The following is a 24,808-nucleotide window of genomic DNA, read 5'->3' as shown; positions in this document are numbered from 1 at the left end:
CTGAGCAATCCCAGCTCCCTCAGCCGCTCCTCGTAGGACTTGTTCTCCAGGCCCCTCACCAGCTTCGTCGCCCTTCTCTGCACCCACTCAAGCACCTCGATGTCCTTTTTGTAGCGAGGGGCCCAAAACTCAACACAGTACTTGAGGTGCGGCCTCACCAGAGCCGAGTACAGGGGGACAATCACCTCCCTAGCCCTGCTGGTCACACTGTTTCTTATGCAAGCCAGGATGCCGTTGGCCTTCTTGGCCACCTGAGCACACTGCTGGCTCATATTCAGCCGACTATCAACCATCACTCCCAGGTCCTTCTCTGTCTGGCAGCTCTCCAACCATTCCTCTCCCAGCCTGTAGCTCTGCTTGGGGTTATTGCACCCCAGGTGCAGGACCCGGCACTTGGCCTTGTTAAACTTCATGCAGTTTTCTGGACAAGCTGTTCCAGTGCCTCAGCTCCCTCATAGGAAAGAATTTCTTCCCAATGTCTAATCTAAATCTACCTTCTTTTTGTTTTGAAAAATTATCCCTTGTCCTATTTTTACATTCCCAGATAAAGAATCTTTCCCCATCTTTCTTGTAGGCCCCCTTTAAAGTACTGGAAAGCTGCTATAAAGTCTCCCTGGAGCTTTCTCTTCTCCAGGCTAAATAACCCCAACTTTCTCAGGCTGTCTTCACAGAAGAGGTGCTGCAGCCCCTTGATCATCTTTGTCGCCCTCCTCTGGACACACTGTAATAGGTCTTTCTTATGCTGGGACCCCAAAGCTGAACATGATACTCCAGATGGGGTCTCATGGGAGCAGAATAGAGGGAGAGAATCACCTCCCTTGACCTGCTGTCTATACTTCTTTTGATGCAGCCTTGGATATGATTGGCTTTCTGGGCTGCAGTTGTACATTACCAACTCACGTTGAGTTTTTCATCACACCTCCAAGTCCTTCTCAGGACTGCTCAATTCACCACCCAGCCTGTATTTGTGCTTGGGATTTCCCTAACCCAGGTGCAGGACCTTGCACTTGGTCTTCTTGAACTGCATGATGTTTGCACCAGCCCACATCTCGAGCCTGTCAAAGTCCCTCTGGATGGCATCCCTTCCCTACAGTGTGTCAGCCACACAACACAGCTTGGCATCATCAGCAAACTTGCTGAGGATGTACTCAGTCCCACTGTCCATGTCAACAACGAAGATGTTAAATAACACCGGTCCTAATACTGACCCCTGAGAAATACCACTTGCCACTGGTCTCCACCTGGACGTTGAGCCATTGACCACAACTCTGTGTTGTCAGTTGAGTGTGACCATCCAGTCAATTCCTTATCCACCGATTGGCCCATCTATCCAATCCATCTATAATTTAGAGACAAGGATGTTGTGTGGGACAACATCAAATGTTTTGCACAAGTCCAAGTAGATGATGTCAGTTGCTCTTCCCTTATCTACCAATGCCTTAACCCCACCATAAAAGGCCACTGGATTTGTCAGGCCTAATCTGCCCTTAGTGAAGGCATGTTGACCGTCACCAATCACCTCTTTGTTTTCTGTGTGCCTTAGCACAGTTTCCAGGAGGATCTGCTCCATGATCTTGCTGGAGCAAGACTGAGGCAAGACTGACTGGCCTGTAGTTCCCCAAGTCTTCCTTTTCCCAATTTTTAAAAGTGGGAATTATGCTTCTCCTTTTCTAGTCACTGTAGACTTCACTGGAATGCCATGATTTCCCAGATGTACTTGCTTAGCAACTTCATCCAACAGTTCTCTTAGGACTGTCAGATGCATCTCATCAGGTTCCTTGTAAAGTATCTTGAAACACTGCTTGTCCAAAACTGAAATCAAAGCCCTACTGAAAATTATAACTAAAATGTTCTTCATTTATAAACAAAAGTGATTTAAAGACTCTATACCTGAAGAAACAATAGCATAAAAAGTTGATATGACACATTCTTTTAATCACTATTCTTTTTCTCTTTTTTTGTTTTGTTTTGTTTTATTTTTTGTTTTTCACTTTTCCCTTTTTATCTCATTGAATTATTTTCATAAATTTAGGAAGAAAATGTATTGTTTCTTGCAAAAATGTCTATCTACTGTATATGTATCTGAGCCCTGAAATACTGGCAAATACTTTTCCAAACAGGAAGTACTTGAAGAAGTGTTTTTATTATGTCATGTAACTGAGTTCAGAGGATCAGGATCAGGAGTTGTGCCATAAAGCTGCTTGTTTGCTGAACTAGTTAAAAATATTATAGCAATATGATTTACTGTCTGATTCATGGCTCTTGGGTATTTATGGACAATATTTAAATGGAATGCATTCATACATTTTGTGTTACAGAATACCTATGAGAAATGTAAAAGGATTCCCATTATCCTTTGAATCTTTTTAGATGTCCATGAATAAAAAAAAGGGTTGAAAAACTTTGTTTTATTGCTAACTTGTTTACTTGTTTCACTGTTGTTTACACAAGAAACTTTACAAGCTGGTTCAGCTGGGAAATGCAGTTTGAAGGTCAAGGAACAGGAAACAAATTATCCTTATCTCTCAGTGGAAGCCAACTTGCTGAGCTATTAATGAGAATTTTCTTCCTGCATTTTTAGCTGACACTTCTTTTATTGCCCTTATTGTCTTTAAGCAAAAGATTTGAAAATGTATGAATCTGAATAATCCTTTTGTTCAGGTTCTGTTTAGGTACTTGTGGTATTTGTTTTCCAGTTCATGAAGAAAGAAATGGAAGTGTTTATAACGTAATGACAAGAATATTGAACTGTCAGTTGGCTATTACTTGAGCCTGCATACATTTTTTTCTCTTCTCTTTTTCTGAATAAAAAATCTGAAAAAAAATCCCTTTGAATTCACTTTTGAAATTTTAAATAAGAATGAAATAGTACTGTTTGAAACAAAGTAATATGGCACAGAATAAAAAGCAATGTCACAATAAAAATACTGTGAGATTTAAAGATAAGTATGTTACAGCCTTTCTACAAATAGAGAAGGTATACAGCTTCCTTGATTTTATTTTTCATATTAAATTTATTAATAGATCATGTTCAATGTGAGGGAGCTTTACAGTAAGCAATTTTCCTAAAGTTTATCCAAGTATTTTGTAGTACTAATTGCTCCAGACAAAGATACTTTAAAAAATGTAACTTTTAAAAGTAATTAAGTGATTTTGTGATTGTGTTAATGAAAGTTTCTTGTCAATGATTTACTACAGCATTTTCAATTCAATAACTTCTTCACTTTCTCGATTAATTAACTGCATGTGCCTATAATGATTGTGAAGAAATAGTCTAATTTGAAGGAAAGCAAATGCTTACAAGGCTTTTTTTTTTTTTTTTTCATCGATTTGCAGGTGTCTGTATGGGAAGTTCAACTCGGCATATTGTCACATTTGATGGGCTGAATTTTAAACTGACTGGCAATTGCTCCTACAGCTTGTTTCAAGATATGCAACATGATGTTGAAGTTCTTCTCCATGAAGGACCATGCAGAGCAACACTAAAAATGAACTGTATGGACTCTATTGAAGTGAAACATCATGGTGTATCTGTTCAGCTCTTCAGTGACATGACAGTAAGCTAAACACAAGAAAGTGATCTGTGCATTCTCTGCTTATGCTGTAGAATTTTAGGTTAGGAGGACAGACTTGTTTCTTTTAACCGGTTTCTACTCCCCTTGCAGCCTATTCTTAGTAATCCAAGAAAATACCTCATTTAAATCTCATGATGTGTTCTACATTCAAATAATAACCCAGCCATGTTTCTCTTCTGGTTCTCCCGATTGTGCTGGGTTGACAATGTCAAGGACGTGGCAATGTCTCCCAGACACTTCTGCCAGAAAGGCGGGGATTACAGACAGGACCTACTGCACTCTGATTCTTGTTTGTTGGCAGAGGTTCTTTACACAATGTTATCATTTAGCATGTGGGAGAGCAGTCTCTACTCTTCACATACCTATGCAAGACTGTGGCCACCTGAAGAGTTAGGGAATCAGTTCCTTAACTTTTGTGATAGTGGACTCCAGCCTCAGAAGAAACACCATCTTAGAGATGTTTTTGCATATTTTATAGACAGAGAAGTATCCAAATTGTGAATGACAAATTTGCAGTCTATTCCTAAGGGAGTCAGCTAGCCTACAACAGTGATCTCTTGTAACTCATGCAGTAAAATAGCATGGACAAAAGCACTGGTGACCAGTCAGGGTGGATAACTTTGACTTTCACTGATGTTTAATGATACTCAGGGTCTGGAGGTAGCATTTTAGCTTCATGGAATTAGTCTACTGGTCTGTATATACACGATGTGGTATGAATATCCTCGTATGGAAAAATGCTGAAGAAGTTGTTTAACTAATACACCAATAAAAAGAACCAATAAAAAGTTACAGTTTGCAAAATTAATTCTTATATTCAGGTTCAGTCAAAATGTGTTTAAACTGTAAGAATGGATTGATTTTTAACTGCTTGTCACAACTGATGTGATGATCTTGCCTTTGTGAAAACAGGTGGCTGTTGATGGTAGAAGCGTTCATATTCCCTATTCTAGCAATTTGTTTGAAGTCACTGTCTATGGAGCAATAATGCATGAAATCAAGTTCTCCCATCTTGGCCATAATCTCACATTTACTCCAAGAAACAATGAATTTATTCTTAAACTTAATCCAAAGAGGTTTTCTTCAGGAACACAAGGGCTTTGTGGTGAGTTTGAAAACTAGTCTTTTTAACAGCTTCCTACTTGGGCTTGAACTATGTTGGAATTTGTGTGATCCTGAACCTTGTAAACTCTTTGAGCAGATCCTGTGTTGCACACTGATAATCTTTGTTGTTTTCCTACTATGCCTATCAGTGTAACAGCTCACTGATTCCCAAAAATATCTTAAAAAGAACAAGGCTATGCATCTGTCATGTTTTACTTATTTCACGTTATCTGTTCAAGGAGATTTTTTTTTCTGTTAAATGAGGCTTTAACCTTAGGTTCTTGCATATATTTGTGCATTTATGTGAGAGGCATATACTATGCTTGGACTGAAGATGAAGGGTTTGTGGGGGATACCTCTGCTTAGGAGAGTTAATTTTATGGCACCTTTTGTAATAGGTTAGACATCTATGGCATAATATGTGTCTCCTGTAACAAGGAAACAAAACTCAGGGTCTTTATACCTATTTTGGTAACTGCTATAAAAAATCTCAACTCATCCTCCCCATGGAGTTCTCTGAGCAGCTCCAACCATCTCTGTCTTGTGCAAGTTTTCTCTATTTTTTTTCTATTTCTGACTGTATTCAGACTGTTTCTTTTCATTTTACTCACCCTCCTAGGGGTGTGTGACCAGAACCATGCCAATGACTTCACATTACGTAATGGCTCTGTCACTTCTGACAGTGGCGTATTTATTCAGGACTGGACATTGAAAGAGCCAGGGAAGATCTGTGAAGTCCGGAGAGAAGATCGATGCTCTGAGCATGCTGCAAGACATTGCCACCTCCTGCTCTCCGATCAGTTTGCAGAGTGCCACAAGATAACCCCCCCCAACGTGTTTTATGAGTCCTGTGAAGAGAACAGCTGCTATGAGGATGAAGCCTGCGAGATGATAGCTTCTTATGCTCACTTATGCAGGGAAAATGGGATCTGCGTAGATTGGAGAACACCCGAATTCTGTCGTAAGGAATTTACCATACAGTACAACAGATGCATAAATTCTACTTAGGAGCTGTCCAGGTTCTAATGAGCATCAGTATTAAACTCTGAAATAAATTAATCTAATTTTGTGCAGAGAAGGTTTACAAGATTTTCTTTAAGGCTATTGGTAGATAAACATGGTGAAAGCCATTGTGCTGACTCTAGAATAAAAATGTAGATGAAACGCTACCTTAACAGTTGCTGTGGATGTATTTTCATACATATTTCTTAGAACTGAATGGAGACCATCACAGACAATAAGCACCAGTCCTTACGGGCTTATTTGCAGATTTTTTTTGGTGAATGAGTTTTTCTGGAAAGCTGAAAATAGTCTAGGTAGCTACTAGTACAGATTTTTAAGCAGGCAATTTTTCCTGTTTTTCATGGGTAGACCTTTTGTATTTTCAGAATCCAGACAGAGCATTTCGTAAGGGGATTGGACTCTGTCAAGTTCTTGTGGCTTTTCAAGATTCTCTGTGCATGCTGGACTATAATATGTGTCCACACGTACAACCACAATAGACTCAAACAAACCAGAAATAATTGCGTTTAGAATTTCTTGAAACAGAAAAGGGTTAAGTTTAAAAGCCTTTATTTTCTGTTTCCTTTGGCTAAGAGGTGTGTGTGTGTAGACAGTTCATCTGATGAATTTTTGCTTTTTGGGAACTCATCTCTTCATTCAGTAATTTTCTGTCAGTGTTTTTTGTTAGGGGACTGAAAAAAAGGCTTTATAAACCTCACAGCAGTAACAAACTGGGAAATAAGAAACACTTTTCCTAGTTGAAGCTGCAGAGAAAAGTAAAGTAGACCTAAGGGAGTACACGGTACTGAATCAGTGTCCATAGGTTTCTTAAATAGCTATAGCCTTAGTTTTATGATTGCTTTTAGAGACAATACCCTCAGTGTTGTGAATTCATCAGCAAAAAATTTTATGAGTTGGATTAGGGGAAGTGCAACTTTTTTTGACTTAGGGCAATTCAATTAATATGGTGCAGGTATCCAACAGATTCAGTGTTGGAGTAACAAAATATTCTGTTTATTAGTTTTCTTTAGTTGCCTGGGAACACTGCTACCCATTGAGTTGTCAAAATCTCTTTATTCAATGCTGTAGTCCTAACTTTGTACTGTTATCAGTGCTTCTTTAAGACATGTAAAGATGGTTCCAGATTCTGTCTATTATCCAGTGATGTTCAGCTCATTTAAACCATTATTAGAGTAAGTTGTTCTATGCTGATTCATGGGACCTGAAAATGTAGCTTGACAATTATTTCCATGGACAGTCATTTAATGACAATCAGTTTCTACTGCATATTTTGCTATTCTTAAAGATATTTTTTCAAAGATGTAAATGGCTTCAGAGGACAAAATATGTTCATCAGATGATGGTTTTCAAAAACTCAGCAGAATTCTGGAGAATGTATGAGTGGAAACATCACTCTCCATTTCAAATCTCCATCTAAAGAGTTTTTTTTCTGTCTTCCCCAGCAATGAAATGTCCCACATATTTGATATATGATCACTGTCACAAAGCCTGCATAAAGCACTGTGAGAATAGTACCAAACTCAGTGTCTGCAAGGATTATCCCACAGAGGGCTGCTTCTGTCCAGCTGGACAGGTGATTTTTAATGACAGCTGTGTTGGTGAAGAGGTCTGCACACAATGCATCAGTGAAGATGGCATGCACCATCAGGTAACTATATATTTAGCAGGTTACCTTTGTAAGTGGTTGGGGTTTGTACTTTTGCAAGTAAGTCTGTCCTGTATGTCTAACTACTTTTCCCTTTAGATGCTTTATTTTTTTAGCTCAGTTCCTCATAATCAGCCGGCTGTTGGCCCCATGTAGCTCCCCTAGTGTGAACCTAGTGTGAAATTGGCTGGGATGGATATAAAATTCACAGCTGGGACTATACACACCCGGAAATGCATGACAAATTTGTGTGGAGGGAGGGATAGGGGGAAAAGAGGAGGGATGGTGTAAGTCAACATTTACCAAGATAAACATTTCCATTCAGCAAGCTTTTACCAGTAATGACAATTTAATCATTAATCTGGAACACTTGCTTAAAATGTATAGTATTACCTTTGAAAAGCAAACCAAAATATTTTCAGTGGTTGGTGTGGAGCCATGAGACCAAGTTGACCTTATGTCAAGCCATACTAGCCTACCTCTTTTTTTTTTTTTTTTTAAACAAGAAATATATGCAGATGAGGATTGTTCTTTTGATGGAGTTCAACATTTTCTTTTTCTTGAAAATCCACTTTCCTCAGCTAAGTCAGACATCTCTGTGGCAGAATGGGATGGGGAATAGCTATGAGTGGTGGGTGCTGGACTTCAGTAAAACAGACTGTTGATTTCCCCTTCAGTATCACACAAGTGGGTGCACAAGCACCTCCTTATATCCTGTTGTGGGTGTGATGTTGTTCCTCTTCACCCACAGCTCCTTAATTCTGAGAGTTTTCATCTAAGTCATACAGACTTCTTAAATCTTCAGTTTTGTTATGGGACTTTAAGAAGGCTTTAGTTTAAGTATTTTATGGGCTTAGATTCTTAGGAGTTTTTTGGATGGTCTTATCATACTTGCAAAATCTGCTATTAAAAACAGACATTTTTTTTTAACACAGATTTTCTGTAAATAACAGAAGTTTGTGGTCTATTTTTTTTTTCAGTAAAAGAGTTGAACTTTAACATGTAAATAAATGTACTCTGAATAACTTTATAACACAGATTTACACTCACATTTAGTTCAGCAATATATGTGTGCAGTTAATATGAAAGGAAAAAAAAAAAAAGCAGTGTTTGGATGAAACACCTTTTTTAAATACAGTTTGCATTGATTAGCATAAGATCAAGGGTTTTTGTTTTTTTTTTTTTTTTGGTGATAGATGAAGCAAGTGCTAAGAGCACTCCTGTTCCAGTGCAGGAACCACGAGTCACCTTACTTTCACTGCGCCCGCCACCTGCTGGTGATGCCACAGCATAGCTCAGGCGAGGTCGACTCAGCACATTTGGCTTGTATTTTGTATTAGCTTTTGTTTTAAGGTTACAGTATCCCCATGCATGTAGCCTTCGTTTTTGTGTGTTCTGTTGTGGATCTTTGTTTTAAATACAGTATTGTTGGTTTTCTGTAGTGTTTATCAAGCCGGTCAAAAATAAATAAATAAATAAATAAATAAAAAGGTAATTTTGTGTAATAAGAGGAATTAAAAAAAAAAAATCATATTATTTCTCTTGACAGAAAAAAAATAGCATGATGCAATGTATGTAATTTCGATCCTAAACACAGATCAGCTGTGCACAACTACCAGAAAGCCTGAGAACTCTTGTTATTATATCATGATTTTATATAAAATGGTTATTAGAATTAAAGTGTAGATTAAAGTGTAGGGTCTGTATCCTTTAATCCCCGAATCCTTGGGCATTGTAATGCATTTTCCATTTAAATAATTGCTTCAAGCTGTCATGAAGAAAAGCTCAGGGTACATCTTGAGAATAATGTTTGCAGTGATATCTGCTTCTTTTTGCAGTTCTGAAATTCATGTGAGTTGTCACACACCCCTTAGTGGGATCTTAACTCTGAGAACCTCTAGTCTAGTACCCCAATAGCAAGGCTTAGATGCAGCTGCTGTGTGGATGGGGAAGTGGCAGGCAGGGCAGGATCAGCTCACACAGCTGTTTTGTTTATCTTCCACTGCAGGATTAGCCATGTGAGCAATATATCAGGCAGCGCAATTTGTAGTGGGTTATGATTTCCTTAAACTCTGTGTTTCCCTCTGGTGCTTTTTCCTCTGTTCCATTCTACCCAAGATAGTGCTTGGGCTTATTGGATTCTCAATACTGATACTTATACAGAGCTCTACTGACACTGTTCTATCTTTTGTCGTGTCATCTGATATTAGAAAGAGACTTATTTATGCTGAGGAAAACCTGTCAGAAAATCAAGGCTGGTAAATGTTAGAGTAAGAGTAAAAAGTTGTGATTCTTGCTTTGTGTTCTGAAATGTCTAAATGCTTTTCACATCACTGCCTGCAAACGTAAGCATTCCCTATCAGCTTCCTTCTCAGGACTTCCTAACCCTGAGTCCATTGAAAGCTCTGGCAGAGGATTCTGAGTGGCTTTCTCAAGCCCTGAGATAATGTTCTTTACTAGAAATACATCAATGAAAGCTTTCCTTGACTAAAATAGATTTCTTGCAGATTAACCAACCTTATGCGATATGGTTTCTAAGCTTTGTAAAATCTCTGGTTGGCTTGTTCTGGCATGCCTCCTGTTTTATCCTTGCCATGGTGTTAACCTTTGAAAATAAAATATCATTTTTATTGTCCTTTCAGATTCCTGTAATGTCTTAAAGTACATAGATATCTCTAGGTGCAGGTGGCAATATGTTTCCTTTCTTTATTACTGAGGGTCTCAGCAAGCTTTTATAAAATGCATTTCAGAGATTTCTGGTTGACACATTTTCCCTTAGCAATGTCCTAACCTACTTTACGTGTTCTCACCCAGAACCTGGACTGACTGTGCAAATTAACTTTATTGTTCCATAGTGCATTTTTTCACTCTTATCTACCTATTCAAATGGATGTTAAATGTATATAGCGCTTTTTAGGTAACTACATCTTTAAAATCAATGATTTTTCCTCTCTCTAATGAGAGGGACCAGTGGTTGAATAATGATGTACTTTACTGGCAATTTCTGAGTATGCTTATTACCTCTTGGTAATCAGTACAGGAGTGATTGTTTCAGATTTGGGCTTTCTGTAGTTTTTCCAGCCAGCAAACCACTGGGAAATCAAATGGTGAGACCCAACATATTTTTGATCAAAAATATTCATTGTTTATTTCTCTGTGTTTAAGTACCACTAATTTTGGAAGGAAGCCACTTCTATGTATTTCCTAAAATATCATTGGTTCCCTTATTATCACTGAACATCCATCATGGTATGTAGTCCACTGTTACTCTCACAATAGCTTGTGATTGCATTTATAACATCTGAGCATTTCTTGTGCATAAAACAATAGTAATTCCTCATCGCATTCATGCATACTTTACATGTTTTGTTAAATTGGTACACTACAGTCATTTCATAATTATGCATCTCCTTGGATTCTTACAGTTAACAGAGCAGCCAACTAATCTCTCTTGTAGTCTTCTTGTTTTTCACAGTAATTTTTCTCACCCACTCCTACCACCAATACAACAGTGATCAGGATATTAGATTATTAGATTTCTTTCTAACATTTTTTTTTCTTTCCACACAGCACATGGAAACATGGATTCCTTCCAATGAGCCCTGCAAGATCTGCACATGTCTAGACAATAGGAGAGTAAACTGCACTCTCCGACCTTGCACTACTACCAAATGTAAGTTGGTCTAGATCTGAGTATGACTAGACTTGAATTGATTTTTTTTTTTTTTTTTTACCTAGCATTTTAGTTCTTATCCAAGCTTATTTTGTGAACGTTTTCTTCTCTCTCCAGCTGTTCAGTGTGGTCCCTGTGAAGTTCCTCGTCTGCGCAGGGACCCCAGCCAGTGCTGCCCTGAATATGAGTGTGGTAGGTTCTCATAAACTGTTGGAATCTTCTTGGTATGTGGTTTTATCAGATGTTTCAAAGGTATAAAATCTGCATCTTTATTTAACACATACATATATATTTAAATTTTATAACTCACTGAATGACTGAGTTATCATCTCTGTGGAAAAAAAAAAAAAGAAAAAAAGAAGAAACTCAAACTTGACTTTGCCCCTTTTTAAGAGATGAAGAAGGGCATAGAGAATTGTTTTTATTTTATTTTATTGTATTTTATTTTTTTCCAAAGTGACACACTAAAACTGTATTTTTTTTCCCAATTACCTATTTTTGTGTGATCTGTGTTTGCACATTAGGTACAAAATCAGAACTAGAATATTCATAACCTAAACTTGAATTGTTCCCTTAGCTATTTTTGAAAACAAACATTGACCTGCTGAAATCTAACTTACTTTGTATTTTAAGATAGCAATTGAGTGTAGGGAATAAATGAAATGGGGATGTACCTGCATGTGTATGTCTTTTCTAGAAGGCTAACTAGTCAGGCATGGTCTTGACCACTCCCTCAATTTCTCTTCTTAGTCTGTGATCTGGTTTCCTGTGATTTGCCTCCTGTCCCTGTCTGTGAGTTTGGCTTGCAGCTTGCACTGACCAACCCTGGAGAATGCAGACCAAATTATACATGTGGTAAGATATGTATATCTATATTTAGCCCTGGGTGATACTGGAGCACTGCATTTGAACAACATGGACAACATCCTTTATGCACTACATTTTCCCTCCGAAAGATTTTCTTTGGGAGCTAGTAGACATAAATGATTTCACAGACTTGAAAGAAAGTTATTGTTGGCCCTTTCTGAGTACACTGTTGAATTAAGGAAAAGACAAACACTGTACTCGTGGATATGTGTGCACTGACCCTTATGTTTATTTTATAAATCTTTCTGTATATGAGAGAAGATACAAATATGTGTTTGTCAGGATAGGAACTTCTGAACCTGCAGTACAATCTGGGTCTTTTATATCTGCATTACTTCTCAGTTTATTAAGCAGATGTATTACAGTTTGCAGTAGCAATTAGAGCCTTGCTGACAGAGAACTGTCCTGTTCAATTGCAGTGCTCTGAAATGCTCTGTGCTTAACTTTTTTCTGCTAGCTTGTAACAGAGAAGCATGCAGCCTAGTTCAAAGACCTTTCTGTCCACCACATCGGGAGCTGACTGTTAAGAAGACAGAGTGCTGTGATAAATATGAGTGTACCTGCAGCTGTACTAACTCAACAGTGAGCTGCCCTCCTGGATATTTATCCAGATCTCTCACCAATGACTGCGGCTGCATATCTACTACCTGTGTTCCAGGAACGGTAAGCAGGATGAACAGATAAGATTATCTTTTGCATACGGGGGGACAACATCACAGTAAGAGTGTAGATAGATATAAACAAAGGACCAAACAGACTACCTGAAAACGATACATTTTTAATTTACATGTCTGTGAGAAAATTGCACCCTTGCAACATACTGTGCTTGTTTCATTACAGTCATTTTATTCTGATGTTACCAACACATATTTTTGTGACTTTGAGATACTCAGATGATTATATCTATATGTAACCTTTTGTAACTTCGAGGCTATTCAGACATTTGGAATTTCAGAGGTCATTCTGATTTATTTATTTATTTATTTATTGATAACATGTATGTGCTTTTGGATGAGTACAGTTACTGTATTTTAGAATTGCATACTTTCAGTCCTATATTAACTTTATTGACATTTTTGGGACACCTTATACCTATACTCCTTGTGTGCCTTGATTACATTTGCGTCTACCTGATGAGGTGTTGTATCTTGCATAAACTACATGGCCATTTTTATTTTTTTTTTTCCACATTAGTACCTAACTCTGTTAAAGCTTCACAAGGATGAATTTTTCCTATTTTGCCAACTTTTTATTAAGTCATTATATTATGTTAACTTTCAAGGTAAGGTTGCTTAAGGAAAAGTTGCGTGGCAGTATAACCTGTTCACTAAAGCAACCTTACCTAGCAGCTTAATATAGGGTTACTCTGTTTTGCAGCTCAGGAGATCTAGGCTTTATTTTCTACTCCTGAGTAGTTCATGACCTTGCATAAGTCATTTTATTTCTCCATGATCCATGATCATTTCTACATCTATAAAATTAACAGACATTCATGTCTTTAATAACGTGTTGTAAAATTTACTAATAGAGAGTGCAATATAAAAGATGGCACTGCTTTTGTGGTAGATGTGGTGGCCTAAGGATACAGGAATGAATGCTTGTAGTCCAAAGTAGTATCTTTCAGATTAGCAGATACAATTGGCAGAAGTTTTGTGTGTGTGGCTCCTTCTACAAGACTCTCTGTTTATCTTCTCTAAATGTTGTATCGCATTATACTTACGGTGAAACTGAGTCAGAGCCTGGGTAATTCCACTGAATACAAATAAAAGTCTCCAATTCATTCTTTATAAAACAGCAGCTTCGGCTGTGCTTACTTTCCTTTCCTCAAAAGAGTGGCCACAAATTTAAGATCTTGTGTTTCTACTGGCTTCGAAACATTAATAAAAATTATGGTGGGTTTCATGTCTTAAGAATCAGCCTTCTGAAGCCAGTAGCATGTCCTTAGAGCAGCATAGTATTCTTTCATGTATAAATTTTTGTATTCCATAGGTGTGTGTGCACAACAACATTGTCTACCCCATTGGGAAGACCTGGGAAGATGGTTGCAGAGAATGTTCTTGCACTAGTACAAGAGATGACATTACAGGACTTCAGATGATGGAATGTCGTGACAAAATATGTAACACTTTCTGCTCTCGGGTGAGTAACATTACTCACACAATGAGCATCTGCATTAGCCAGCAGAGTCTTGATAGGGAAATAAAATGATTCTTTTTAAACCTGCATGTTTAGAGAAACTAGAGAAAAATAGAAAATATGTGTTGTAGCAATGAATTATCTTGAGAACAGAGTCTAGAAGGCCTAAGTATTACTGACTTTATTTTAGAAAAGAAGTTATTCTGCAAATGTTAGAGACCACCACAAATACATTTTGTCTCTTTCTAAAACTTTCAGTGTATATATAGATTAATTGTTACTGTTTTTGATGGTACTAGCCAATTCAATTCAGGAAAAGGCATATCTGACTTGATGAAGCTCCTCCCTGCTCTGTGTTCCAGTGTTGACAGTCTGTGAGTTCAGATTCAGAATATTCTCTGTAAATCTTTTACTGACCCTGGGTTTTTCCCATAGGTTGTCTCTCCAGTGATCTGTGAAGTGAAGCCAAGAAGGGTCTCTTTCTTGTTTTTCTTTTTCCCTCAGTGCAGAGGCAAAGATGAGCTAGTATGCAAATATTCAAGCTGCTTAGCTGCTTTTGAAATGTTTAGATTGGGCTCTATATTGTATTAGCACAGGAAAATTTGATGAGTAGGCCAAGCAACATGTGTTCCAGGTGTGTGTTGTAACATCAGTGCTTTCAGTGGTCCAGTGGCCAATATGTCTGCATGTTGGTCTGTGACTCAACAGTGTCATTCTGTAATGACACATCTGGGATTTCTCAGTGGGAAATGAAGGGGAGAGCATGCTACAGTAGTAGCTGCAAAACCTTTTAAAAAAGGGCCATGTAGTCTGCTTCCGTGTTTGATTCACTATGCTGGCTGGGATGCTTCTGTAATATCTTCCAGTGCTTACTGTGAGACAAGAGTCACTTGATTTTTTTTCAGCTCCAGGAGAAACCATGCTCTGTTTCCTCAGAAATACAGTGAATTTCCAAACAAATATGTCATACGCTGTTCATTCCGAGTCTTCATTAGAAAACTTTGCAAATATACCTATGAAATGTTAGAGGCATTCTTTTTGCTTTCAGAAAGACATTGACAATGTGTCTGGGAGTCAAAGACCGTCGGTGTGCATAGAATATGTATGTGCAGCACCTCATGGATGAGTTAGCAATGCTGTAGAAACTCTGTATTGACTGATTTATTTTAAATTTAAACATGAATTAAACTTATTTTAAAACAGTTAATCATTTATTGCAAATTTGACTATGAACATTTCAGTTATGCAAGCTGATGTATGAAAAGCAATTCTCTTTTCTCAAGTCTATTAAGCTAATTGTCCCTTGGCTTACAAAAAATTTTTGCCTTGATATCATTGTATTTTAAAATATAATTTAATTTTCAGTCTCCTTATGAGAACAAAGCTGGACAGAATATATATATGTGTACAAGAGAAGGTGTGAACTAAATATAAATGTTTTTTTTAATGTTTCCCTGTGCTGTGACTTGAACAGTATATAATCGTGTAGGATCAGAGCAGAAAATCAACCCATAAGAAAAAAAAAAGAAGGAAACAAAACAACACCCCCCCCCCCCCCAAAAAAAAAAAAATCCAAACTACTGCTCTTCGTGTAAGAGTGGTGTTTGGTCAGAAAAACCTCAAGGTTTTGACCATCAGGGTAGTTTACAGCTTTTGCAAGAGAATCCTTTTTATGTCTGTTCAGTTCATAAAATAGACTAATTTTGAGTATGGAAATGATTATGAAATATTAGATCTAAAATATCTGGCTTTATTTTGGCTTATAGCCACAATTTTATCAGTAATCTGTTATTCTAATAAAATATCATTAATACAAAGCTACAGTTTCTTTACAAATAAGTCTTAAGCACTGCAGTCTCAAAAAGCTTTTACTTAAAAAAACAAGGAAACAAAGAAAAAAGCTTAGAGGAAATTATTCTTTTTGGAACTCCGTCATTTCTTCTGTTCCTTTAATGGCTATCAAAGTTGCAGTACCAAAACAGTAGCTGTTGGACAACCTGTAGAGATCAGATTTTATTTTTCCTTAGTTTATTACTGATTCAGCAAATTTATGTATCAAGAACAGAATTTCTGTAATCCAATTTGAATTGGCCCTAATGCTTATTGTCCAATTCAGATTAGATGACACTGAATATTGTGGTGTTAAAGACAGTTTAATTGTAGATTATTACTAAGATGGTGTTTAAACTCCCTACTCTTACTGTTACTAATTTGGTTGCCAGGTTTTAAAGTTGTGAAGTATCATTTTTGTCCATGTCATCTGAATTCTGTGAAAACAGTTTACAGTTTTCTACTTAGTGATACAACAATAAAAACAAATACACAAAATACAAAAAATGTCCACTCCAAAATAAAACAAAACAAAACAACAGAGACAAACAAAAACAAACAAAATCCCCAACAATTAAACACTTAAACTAGCTCCTTCACCCTGATGGTGGTACTGTTCTCCTGTGCTTGACAAAATCAATGCAAATCTGATCTGTTATTTTAGAACAAAAACACTATAGAAAAAGAATGGATGTTTTATTAAAATGAACCAATCCCCAAATTATTTGAAGATATTTAAATTAATAGCAAATACAGACTTCTCATTTGCAAACCAGTTGTGGATTTTCCTCATTACATGTCACAGTCCTCTCACTTCTGTTTTCTTGTATCTTACCGAAATTTTGAAAGCAAGCAGATAATTGTTGTAATTATTGCGTCTGCCACAAGGAGGAGTGGTGTCTGTGCCTTCCTACCCTTCTGAAGCTTCTTCAGTAACGACTTCTCTGAGTACATTAAAATCTATCTCTTCAGAAAATCACGGTGATTAAATGGATAACAGCTTTCAAAACACCTTAAAATCCCTAGTGTACCAAAGTGAAAGGAGCAAGTGCTTTCTTAATTTCTATAAATGTTCTTGAAGTTAGGTACATAAGTGCTATAAAAGAGTGCAATTTAAAGTATTGGATAATTTAAAGCATTGCACGGTTATGAGAAGAATGAGGCATAATTTTCTGGGATAAGTGTTTAAGACAAAACCATTTGGCTAAGTGTGTGTAAATTAATTAGTGCAGATATTCAAGACTTTTAATGAATGTGTAAAATTAAAGTAAAGAACACTTGTACTCTATGTGGAAAGGCATAGCAAATTACAGTTGTAATTGATGCTGACTCTGAAATCCACAGCTTTAATCTCCAATATTTCAAACTGATATTCTCCTTTGAAGTAGCAGAATATGACTTCTACATGTAAAGCATGGGAGTAAATGGCTTAGTAGTGCATATTAAGGAGGTCAAATAAATTAATTTTAAACAAAGACTATTGTTTGAGGATTAGATATGCAAGATCCTATTTAAAAATCGTGAAAGTCTTGGTGAGAAGTAATTTCAAACATCCTGTTTGGATTTTCAAGCTTACTTTATTAAGGAAATGATACCTCAATATTCTAGAGACTTCTAGATAGAGAATTAAGTCCTCACTTGGTGTAAATGAGCTTAGCTCCAGGGAAATCTCTAGAATTATGCTGATCTATCACAACTGAAGATTTTACTTTTAGCATTCCAAATTCATTTTTATCTATCCTATTATTTTTTTCTCAGTCCCTCGTTCTTTTCATTCTCTTTGGTTTCTCTAATGCTCTCTAGGGACTATCATATCAATATATAAAAGGCAAATTTTGGAGCCTTTTTAAAAATACTGGGTGTTGAGTAATACTTTCCATTATTTCTTTCCTATGTTGTTGGCCAGAAGGCAGCTGATAGAGTTTTCTGGCCAAAACCTTAGCAACCATGAAAAGAGGAGCTATGCATCCTAAGCAACATTGGAATGAAACAGGGGAGTGCACAAATGCACCAAGTCATAGCCTGTGCAGATTGCTCCAATAGTCCTGCATGATAGATAAGACCAAAATGTGCATTCTCCAATTGCTGCAGAATTAATCTGTGTAACTCTTCTATTTGTCACAAAGCCAACCCCCAAATCAACAGCAGGCGTAATTCCACCTACCATGTAGAATAATGTCTTAATCTGTGTAATTTCATCTTCCATGTGGTAGAGCCATTTTATCTCTGCATTTATGTGATAAAACAGCCAGATCTGGTGGCAGAGCTGAACACTTGTCAGGTTCTCTGTAGCAGCTGCTTATTATCACTGGCAAGTCTACTAAGGATACTTGCTCAAATGCAAAGGGTGGCTGGTGTTGCCTTGTTCCCTTACCTGCCAAGGCACATGGATTTTTTAGTCCTGTAGACAGGGAGTTCCATGTCACTGTGACAGATGGCCAGACACTTACTGAGGACTTCTTCTGAGTATTAACACCCTGTTTGAAGTTTGAACTCTGTGTTTAAAAAAATAAATAAATAAATAAAGGAAAGTCAAGATGTGAAGGTGAAGTTAAGCAGCAGATCCAGAAAACTCAGAGGATGAGCAGAATATTGGCTAATGGCAGAAAACGGCTTCTTGAACAAACCAGAGCATCTCTACAGTGTCTATATGCTAGAAAATGAATGATAATAAAGGAAGAGATGGAAAATGCTCTGGTATGATGCTGGTAGCATGTAGTCTTTGTACTTGGGTCATCTAATTAAAAACAACAATAAAAACAAACACCTCAAAATACACGATTTTTTTTCCTTTTCTTAGATCTAACAGTAAATATTAAAACTTCAAGTCATAAAATAAAGCTATTTTTACTCCTGTGTGCCCAAATTTTCATGGTTTAAATGCAAAAGTTAGGGTTTTTTAATAGGAAAATATTTCTAAAGCTGTGGAGGATGTATGACAGCAGGGAATTGCTGTCCATTTTCCTCCTTGTGTACAGGTGGCTGTTCTGCTCTTTGTGGAGCTCATGGATTGCTGCAGTTTGCAGGTTTGCCTTCTGACACGGGTTTGTATGCTGTGGTGGTTCAGGGGCTGCTTTAGGAGATGCCTGTGCAGATGCTGAGGTTGAAAGCTGTGACCTCCTTTGTTTCTTCACCTGAGGAGTCAGAGCACTCAGATCTTGAGTACACTGAATGCCAAAAGGGCCACTTATATAGGTTGGACTGTGAAAAACCCACATCTTTGTTGTTGCCATTGTGGTATGGATCACACCTAGAGTCTGCTGCATGGCACCTTGTTTTGTTTACTCTTTAGAGGGCTCTGTTTTTTTTACACAGGTGTCATGAAATTTGAATCCCACAGTTGGGTTTTGCTTAGTCAGGATGCTGAGTTTATTCTGAGCATAAACAACACATGGATTTTTATTTCTCTGAGTTTGCCACACAAACAAAATGTTGTATGCCATATTTCAGATACTTCACATGCACATGTAGTAGGTAAAATTTCATATCAAACAAAATATATCATGCAGCACAACTTTATCTTCAAAGATAGGTCAAACTCTGGTATTACATTGTATGGCCCTATACAAAATTTTCTTTCATGTGAAAGTCTGCTGATTATAGAGGCTTGCTTAAGTGCCCCATGTTGCAAATCAAGGACAGTTCATGAAGGGTTGATTGGGAATACTTAAGCTATTTTAGTTTGAAGATGTAGATCAAAACAGATATTATGCTTATTGTCATTGGCATTTTTCATGTGAACAGTATTTTCTCTGACAGAAAACTTCCCTTTAACTCTGTATTGAAATCAGAGTTATATTTTTCCCCTTGCAGACTGTTAAATATAGCATGTGTTTTTTTCTATTCATAATAAAGTTCCTTGCTTTCTTTCACTTAGGTACTCCAGTGTTTGAATGTTTGGCTAGTTGCTTCAGGATATGAAAGGATGAAATAATCAGTCAAAGCTAGTCCCCAGGCTACGTGTCTGACCAATCCCTTGCCTCTGCTTCAGCACAAGCACAATCAGATGTCTGAGTGTACTTAGACTGAATCCTAACACTGAAGTCTCAGGGATGGAAAAAAGAGTTTTGGGTGTCAATTAACATCCAAGATGCCACCAAAGCAATTTTTACCTTCTATTTTCTTTTGTATAATAGTATTATATTTTTTTAAAAAGTGTTTTAAATATAAATATTTTTTTACAGTTAGGTATCAATCCTATGTAAAAACAGATGTTTTCACATAGTGATTCTCAAAGAGATTTTTTTTTTGAGAGAAAACCATATGCAAATGCTACGAATGCAGTTTGAGGGGGAAACTCCAAATAGTGTGGCAATTGAGACAGTCACCCTTAGAAGCGGGTTTACTTCTTTTCCTTTTTGCACTCATCTGTAGGGCCACAGTGATGGCAGCTTGCTTTTTACAGTTTGCTAATATGTAAAAGAAACTGCTTGCACACAGTAAACTAACATTTGTAAATTATTGCTGCATTTAATGTTGTTGAAATACTCTGGTGTCCTCCAAAAGCATTTTTCTTTTACCTTTTCCTTTTTCATTTCTGCTTGTTTATGTCATTATTGTTTTCTGTTTTGTGGCAAATCTTTGGATTTTTACTCCTAATGTTGTGTGCTTTTTAATTAAATTATTGTTATTTTTTTTTTTCTGACAGGTAATGTTAACCATTAAACAGGATGATGAACTGAGTAGACCACTTGTTTGTAATTGCAGTGTGTGGCCTTACAGTTATGTTTTCAAAATACTCTTTCCCTAAAAAGTTGCTGACATTAAGCATTTATCCCAGTGTTTTCTTTTTGCATTAACCTTCTCATTTGTCTTCTCTTCCTCAATCAATTCTTTTTTCTTTTCTTTTCTTTTCTTTTCTTTTCTTTTCTTTTCTTTTCTTTTCTTTTCTTTTCTTTTCTTTTCTTTTCTTTTCTTTTCTTTTCTTTTCTTTTCTTTTTTCTTCTCTTCTCTTCTCTTCTCTTCTCTTCTCTTCTCTTCTCTTCTCTTCTCTTCTCTTCTCTTCTCTTCTCTTTTCTTCTCTTCTCTTTTCTTCTCTTTTCTTTTCTTTTCTTTTCTTTTCTTTTCTTTTCTTTTCTTTTCTTTTCTTTTCTTTTCTTTTCTTTTCTTTTCTTTTCTTTTCTTTTCTTTTCTTTTCTTTTCTTTTCTTTTCTTTTCTTTTCTTTTCTTTTCTTTTCTTTTCTTTTCTTTTCTTTTCTTTTCTTTCCCACAGGGATATAAATATATCATCCAAGATGGGGAGTGCTGTGGGAGATGCCAGAAGACTGCCTGTGAGGAACAGCTGTTCTGGTCTCGGGGTGATGCAGTTCCTCGTTTACACGAGGTGAGGTGACAGTGTAGTGGACACTTCCTTTTCTAGCAGAAATGTCCTGGAACTATTTTGTGTTCCACAGAAGGAGAAAAAGAACTTGAGATTTATTTCTATTATAAGGCAAGCAGTACTGTGAAAGAATGGATTTTGGTTCTGTGACTTATCTGCTTCATTCTGTTAATGAGCAAACCCTCCTCTCTCATTTCAGGCTCTAAGGAATCTTTGTATGTAAAATTAGTAATTTCACGATTCATAGCTCAAAAGAATGTTAATGGGAAATTATACTTCTCTTGCTGTAGGCAAATTGTTTAAATTATCCTAATTAATTTATATTACTCTATGGGTGGTGGGCAGATTGAATATTTGATATCTTGAATTCCATGGTCCAGATAGGCTATCCTATTTGATACACAGTGAAATATCTGGAACCGAATGAGCATAGAAACATGAATTGCTCTCTGTTTGCTAAAGATGTAGGCTGCATATCAGATCAAGCTGCAGTGGTCTAGGCCACACTTGTTGTCAGCTCAAAATAACAGTTTATTTTCAGCAGTGTGTCTCTTCCCTTTGGGTTCCTTTATGTCTCTTCCAAAGAGCACAATGGGAAGTAAATGCATGCCATTCAAAGTGTGCTGCCACTGGAATACTAGGTTGATATTGTTTTCTTTCTTTGCCTACATTTTAAATTCCTTCAGGCTATTCAGTTTGTTCTGTCCCTAATCCAACTGGCCTTGGCAAGCCTTTGCCTGCCCCATAAGCATTAAATTGCTTAATCCTATGCAGAAGTTTAGATTTAGCAAAGAAAGGCAGAAACAATAAGTTAAATAGATTTAAAATAATAGACCTCCCCATCTTTTCTTCTGTAAGTGTTATTACAGTGTGTCTGTGCTTACATCTATATCTCACTTTCACGTATTTGATAACTTCTTAATTGCTTTTTTTAGAAAGATAGTCTGATGCTGTCTGTTTTAAAAAGTAAGCTATATTTTGCAGCCTGCTTCTTCCCTGGTTTCAACAAGGACATTTCTTAATGTGGAACAGTATTATTCTGATTCATAAATCAAGCCTTCTGAAGGTCTATTTCAATGTCTCACTGATTTCTGTTGTCCTGATGGAGTAATAGATCCTTATACTCTGCTGTCTCTTTCTTGCTGTGTCCTCTTTCAGCTCCTCTGTCATTAACAAAGAACTAACAAACAAGAGAAAATATTTCATTAACTTTCTAAGGAAAGATGTTTGACCCCTTTGGAGGGGTCTGATTCTCACTTCCACTGTTCTTGAAGCATATTCAAAGTCCATTACAAGTGGAGGCATCCTGCTTTAAATTAGTGACTAGCTCTTCCTGGCACTGAAATGTGTCAGTGTCTTTCTCACCTGTGGTGATGTCTCTTTCCAAAGTACCATTTGAAGTTCCCACCTTGTCTGAACCACGCGTGATAACAGCCAGTGTGAGACATCAACAAGATCTGGTCTCTTACATTTGCAAGTCTTTTCTTCTCAAGAGCTAATTGCCAAAGCCTCCTGTGGGCCTAGTACAGATGATTTGCAGCAAGACCCAGCAGAAAGAGGGCTAGCTCTGCTGCAGTGCAGTGAAGTACAGCCAACTACTGGGAACAAATGTAAACTTAAATCTAGTTAAGCTTGCATTTCCTTCTTCACATGTTATTTCATCTGCCCCTTTCATTTTCATCTTAGGGATATTCCTGTAACTTTTATGCACTGCAAACCAAGCAGCAGTCTACTCTGTAAACTGATTGTCACAGTAAGGGTTTGTGAAGAACTGTTGAGTGTCAGACTGTTTCTGTAGAAGTAAATGTACTTTTTGCAAGTCAGTACATTGTCTGGGGGTGCTCTTCTTTTTCTCTGGTGGCATAAATACTGTTGTCTGAATTCAATCCTTTTACCATTTCCTGTCAGGTTGGCACAGAGTGGAGATCCCCCTTCAATGACTGCATTATCAATGAGTGTGTCCGAGTGAATGATGAGGTTTTTGTGCAGCAAAAAAATCTGTCTTGCTCTCAGATGGATGTGCCTGACTGTCCAGAGGGGACTGAATTACGCTGTGACCAAATAATAGACTGCTGTCCTTCTTGCAGATGTGGTAAGGCTTAGTGGGTGACCAATGGAGTCACTGAAGAGTTAATCTCAGTGTTGATCTATTTCTCAATAGCAATTTCAGAAGTGTATACTATGCAAGTAAAATACCACTTTTAAAATACTCTGTATAATTTAGGCATTGACTATAGTAGCTCCTGCTGCTATTACTTTCACTTTCCAAATGATGTTGACAGTGTCCTTTTGAACTAATTATTATTGTCACTACTTTGCATTGTTTCAGGGAGACATAACGGGGTATGTCTCTACCAGCAAATTACAGCACTAGCCTGCATTGTTAAGCTGCTAAACAAGGTCTTGATGTGCTTTTATCTTAGAAAAGTCCAATGTTATCATCAATACCCGCTATGAACAGGAAGTTTCCATGCAGCCATGCTGTCTTTTAGACATCTCTGAGTGTTGTGGCTGGGTCCATTTATTAGCACAGTCCTGGATCAAAAATACAAATCAAAATATTTGGCTGTTTGGACTCAGTCTGGGAAGACTCCCATTCGTATTTAATTGACAGGTATATAAGCAACCACAGGGTGAGGAATTGCGGTGGGAGGAGGAGGAGAAATAGGTGCTATAACTTGCAGAAAGCCTATGAGTGCATCCTCTGAGGGCAAGTGGCTTGAAATAGACGGTAAAATCTACATTTTACCATGTACTTCATAAAGAAAACAACAACTCATTAAGGAATGTTTGGAGGTGCATATGAGGATAATTGACAAATTGTTATCTTTGAAAATATAAGAGGGCTAGTTTGCACCTACTTACACTGAAACTGGATCTAAATGTCCTCAGATGGAACTCTAATGAGTCAAAAATGCATACTTGTGGTTTATTAAGTCGACATAATGATATGATATTCATAATGATAAATGGAATATTATCCTCTCTTTCAGTACCTGTGAATGGCTGTCCTTTGAATGGCACTGTTATTGGGGTAAGACTTGATGCTTTTATTTGCTATGTCGGTAAAATATTTAGATATTTGAATGAGCTTTTGAAAAACACAGACTTATCAGAACATACATAAGTGTACAGGGTAGCTTTGTTCAGCCAGAATCCCCACACGTTGCATCAAAAAGAGTGGCAAAGGGCTCTGTGCTATTAGGTCCAGTTCATGACCCTTTCACAGGTTTTCCTGTATGACAATGAGCATCAACAAGCATGGAGTTGTTCAGGACCAGGCTGCATGGAGCTTTTGAGCAATCTGGTCTGGTGGGAGGTGTCCCTGCCCATGGCAGTGGGGTTGGAATTTGATGATCTTTAAGGTCCCTTCCAACCCAAACCATTCTATGATTCTATGATTCTATGATCTCCTCAAAATGGGACAGTAATATTTCTTTATCTTGGATGACTGAAGGAAAAAGTGAAGGATGCTTGAGGAAAAAGTGCTTAGATAACTGTGGTAATCTGCATTGTGTAATGTCTTGCAGGCTACCAAACACACTGGAAACTATCTGCAAGAGATAATCTCAGAGATGATCCTTGCCCAACTTGGGGAAGGGAAAACTTCCCATATTCTACCTAGAGGATAAGGC

At 37.2% G+C, this 24,808-nt stretch overlaps 1 protein-coding gene across 1 annotated transcript in view; it reads left to right on the top strand.

The window, feature by feature from the left end:
- Positions 1-24,808, top strand: part of VWF (von Willebrand factor) — a 145,656-nt gene that overhangs the window by 103,424 nt on the left and 17,424 nt on the right. Inside the window, exons 35-46 of the mRNA XM_084304359.1 lie at positions 3,337-3,557; positions 4,488-4,680; positions 5,299-5,640; positions 7,145-7,350; positions 10,918-11,020; positions 11,138-11,212; positions 11,771-11,875; positions 12,345-12,550; positions 13,877-14,026; positions 21,066-21,176; positions 23,082-23,265; positions 24,167-24,207. Of these exons, the coding sequence (XP_084160485.1) occupies positions 3,337-3,557; positions 4,488-4,680; positions 5,299-5,640; positions 7,145-7,350; positions 10,918-11,020; positions 11,138-11,212; positions 11,771-11,875; positions 12,345-12,550; positions 13,877-14,026; positions 21,066-21,176; positions 23,082-23,265; positions 24,167-24,207 (1,937 nt within the window). The remainder of the gene's footprint in view (positions 1-3,336; positions 3,558-4,487; positions 4,681-5,298; positions 5,641-7,144; positions 7,351-10,917; positions 11,021-11,137; positions 11,213-11,770; positions 11,876-12,344; positions 12,551-13,876; positions 14,027-21,065; positions 21,177-23,081; positions 23,266-24,166; positions 24,208-24,808) is intronic.

The sequence above is a fragment of the Netta rufina genome, assembly GCF_964035555.1.
Source record: "Netta rufina genome assembly, chromosome: 1".
Lineage (NCBI taxonomy): Eukaryota > Metazoa > Chordata > Aves > Anseriformes > Anatidae > Netta > Netta rufina.
The sequence above is the reverse complement of the archived record's forward strand: the minus strand, read 5'-3'. Positions and strand labels throughout refer to the sequence as shown.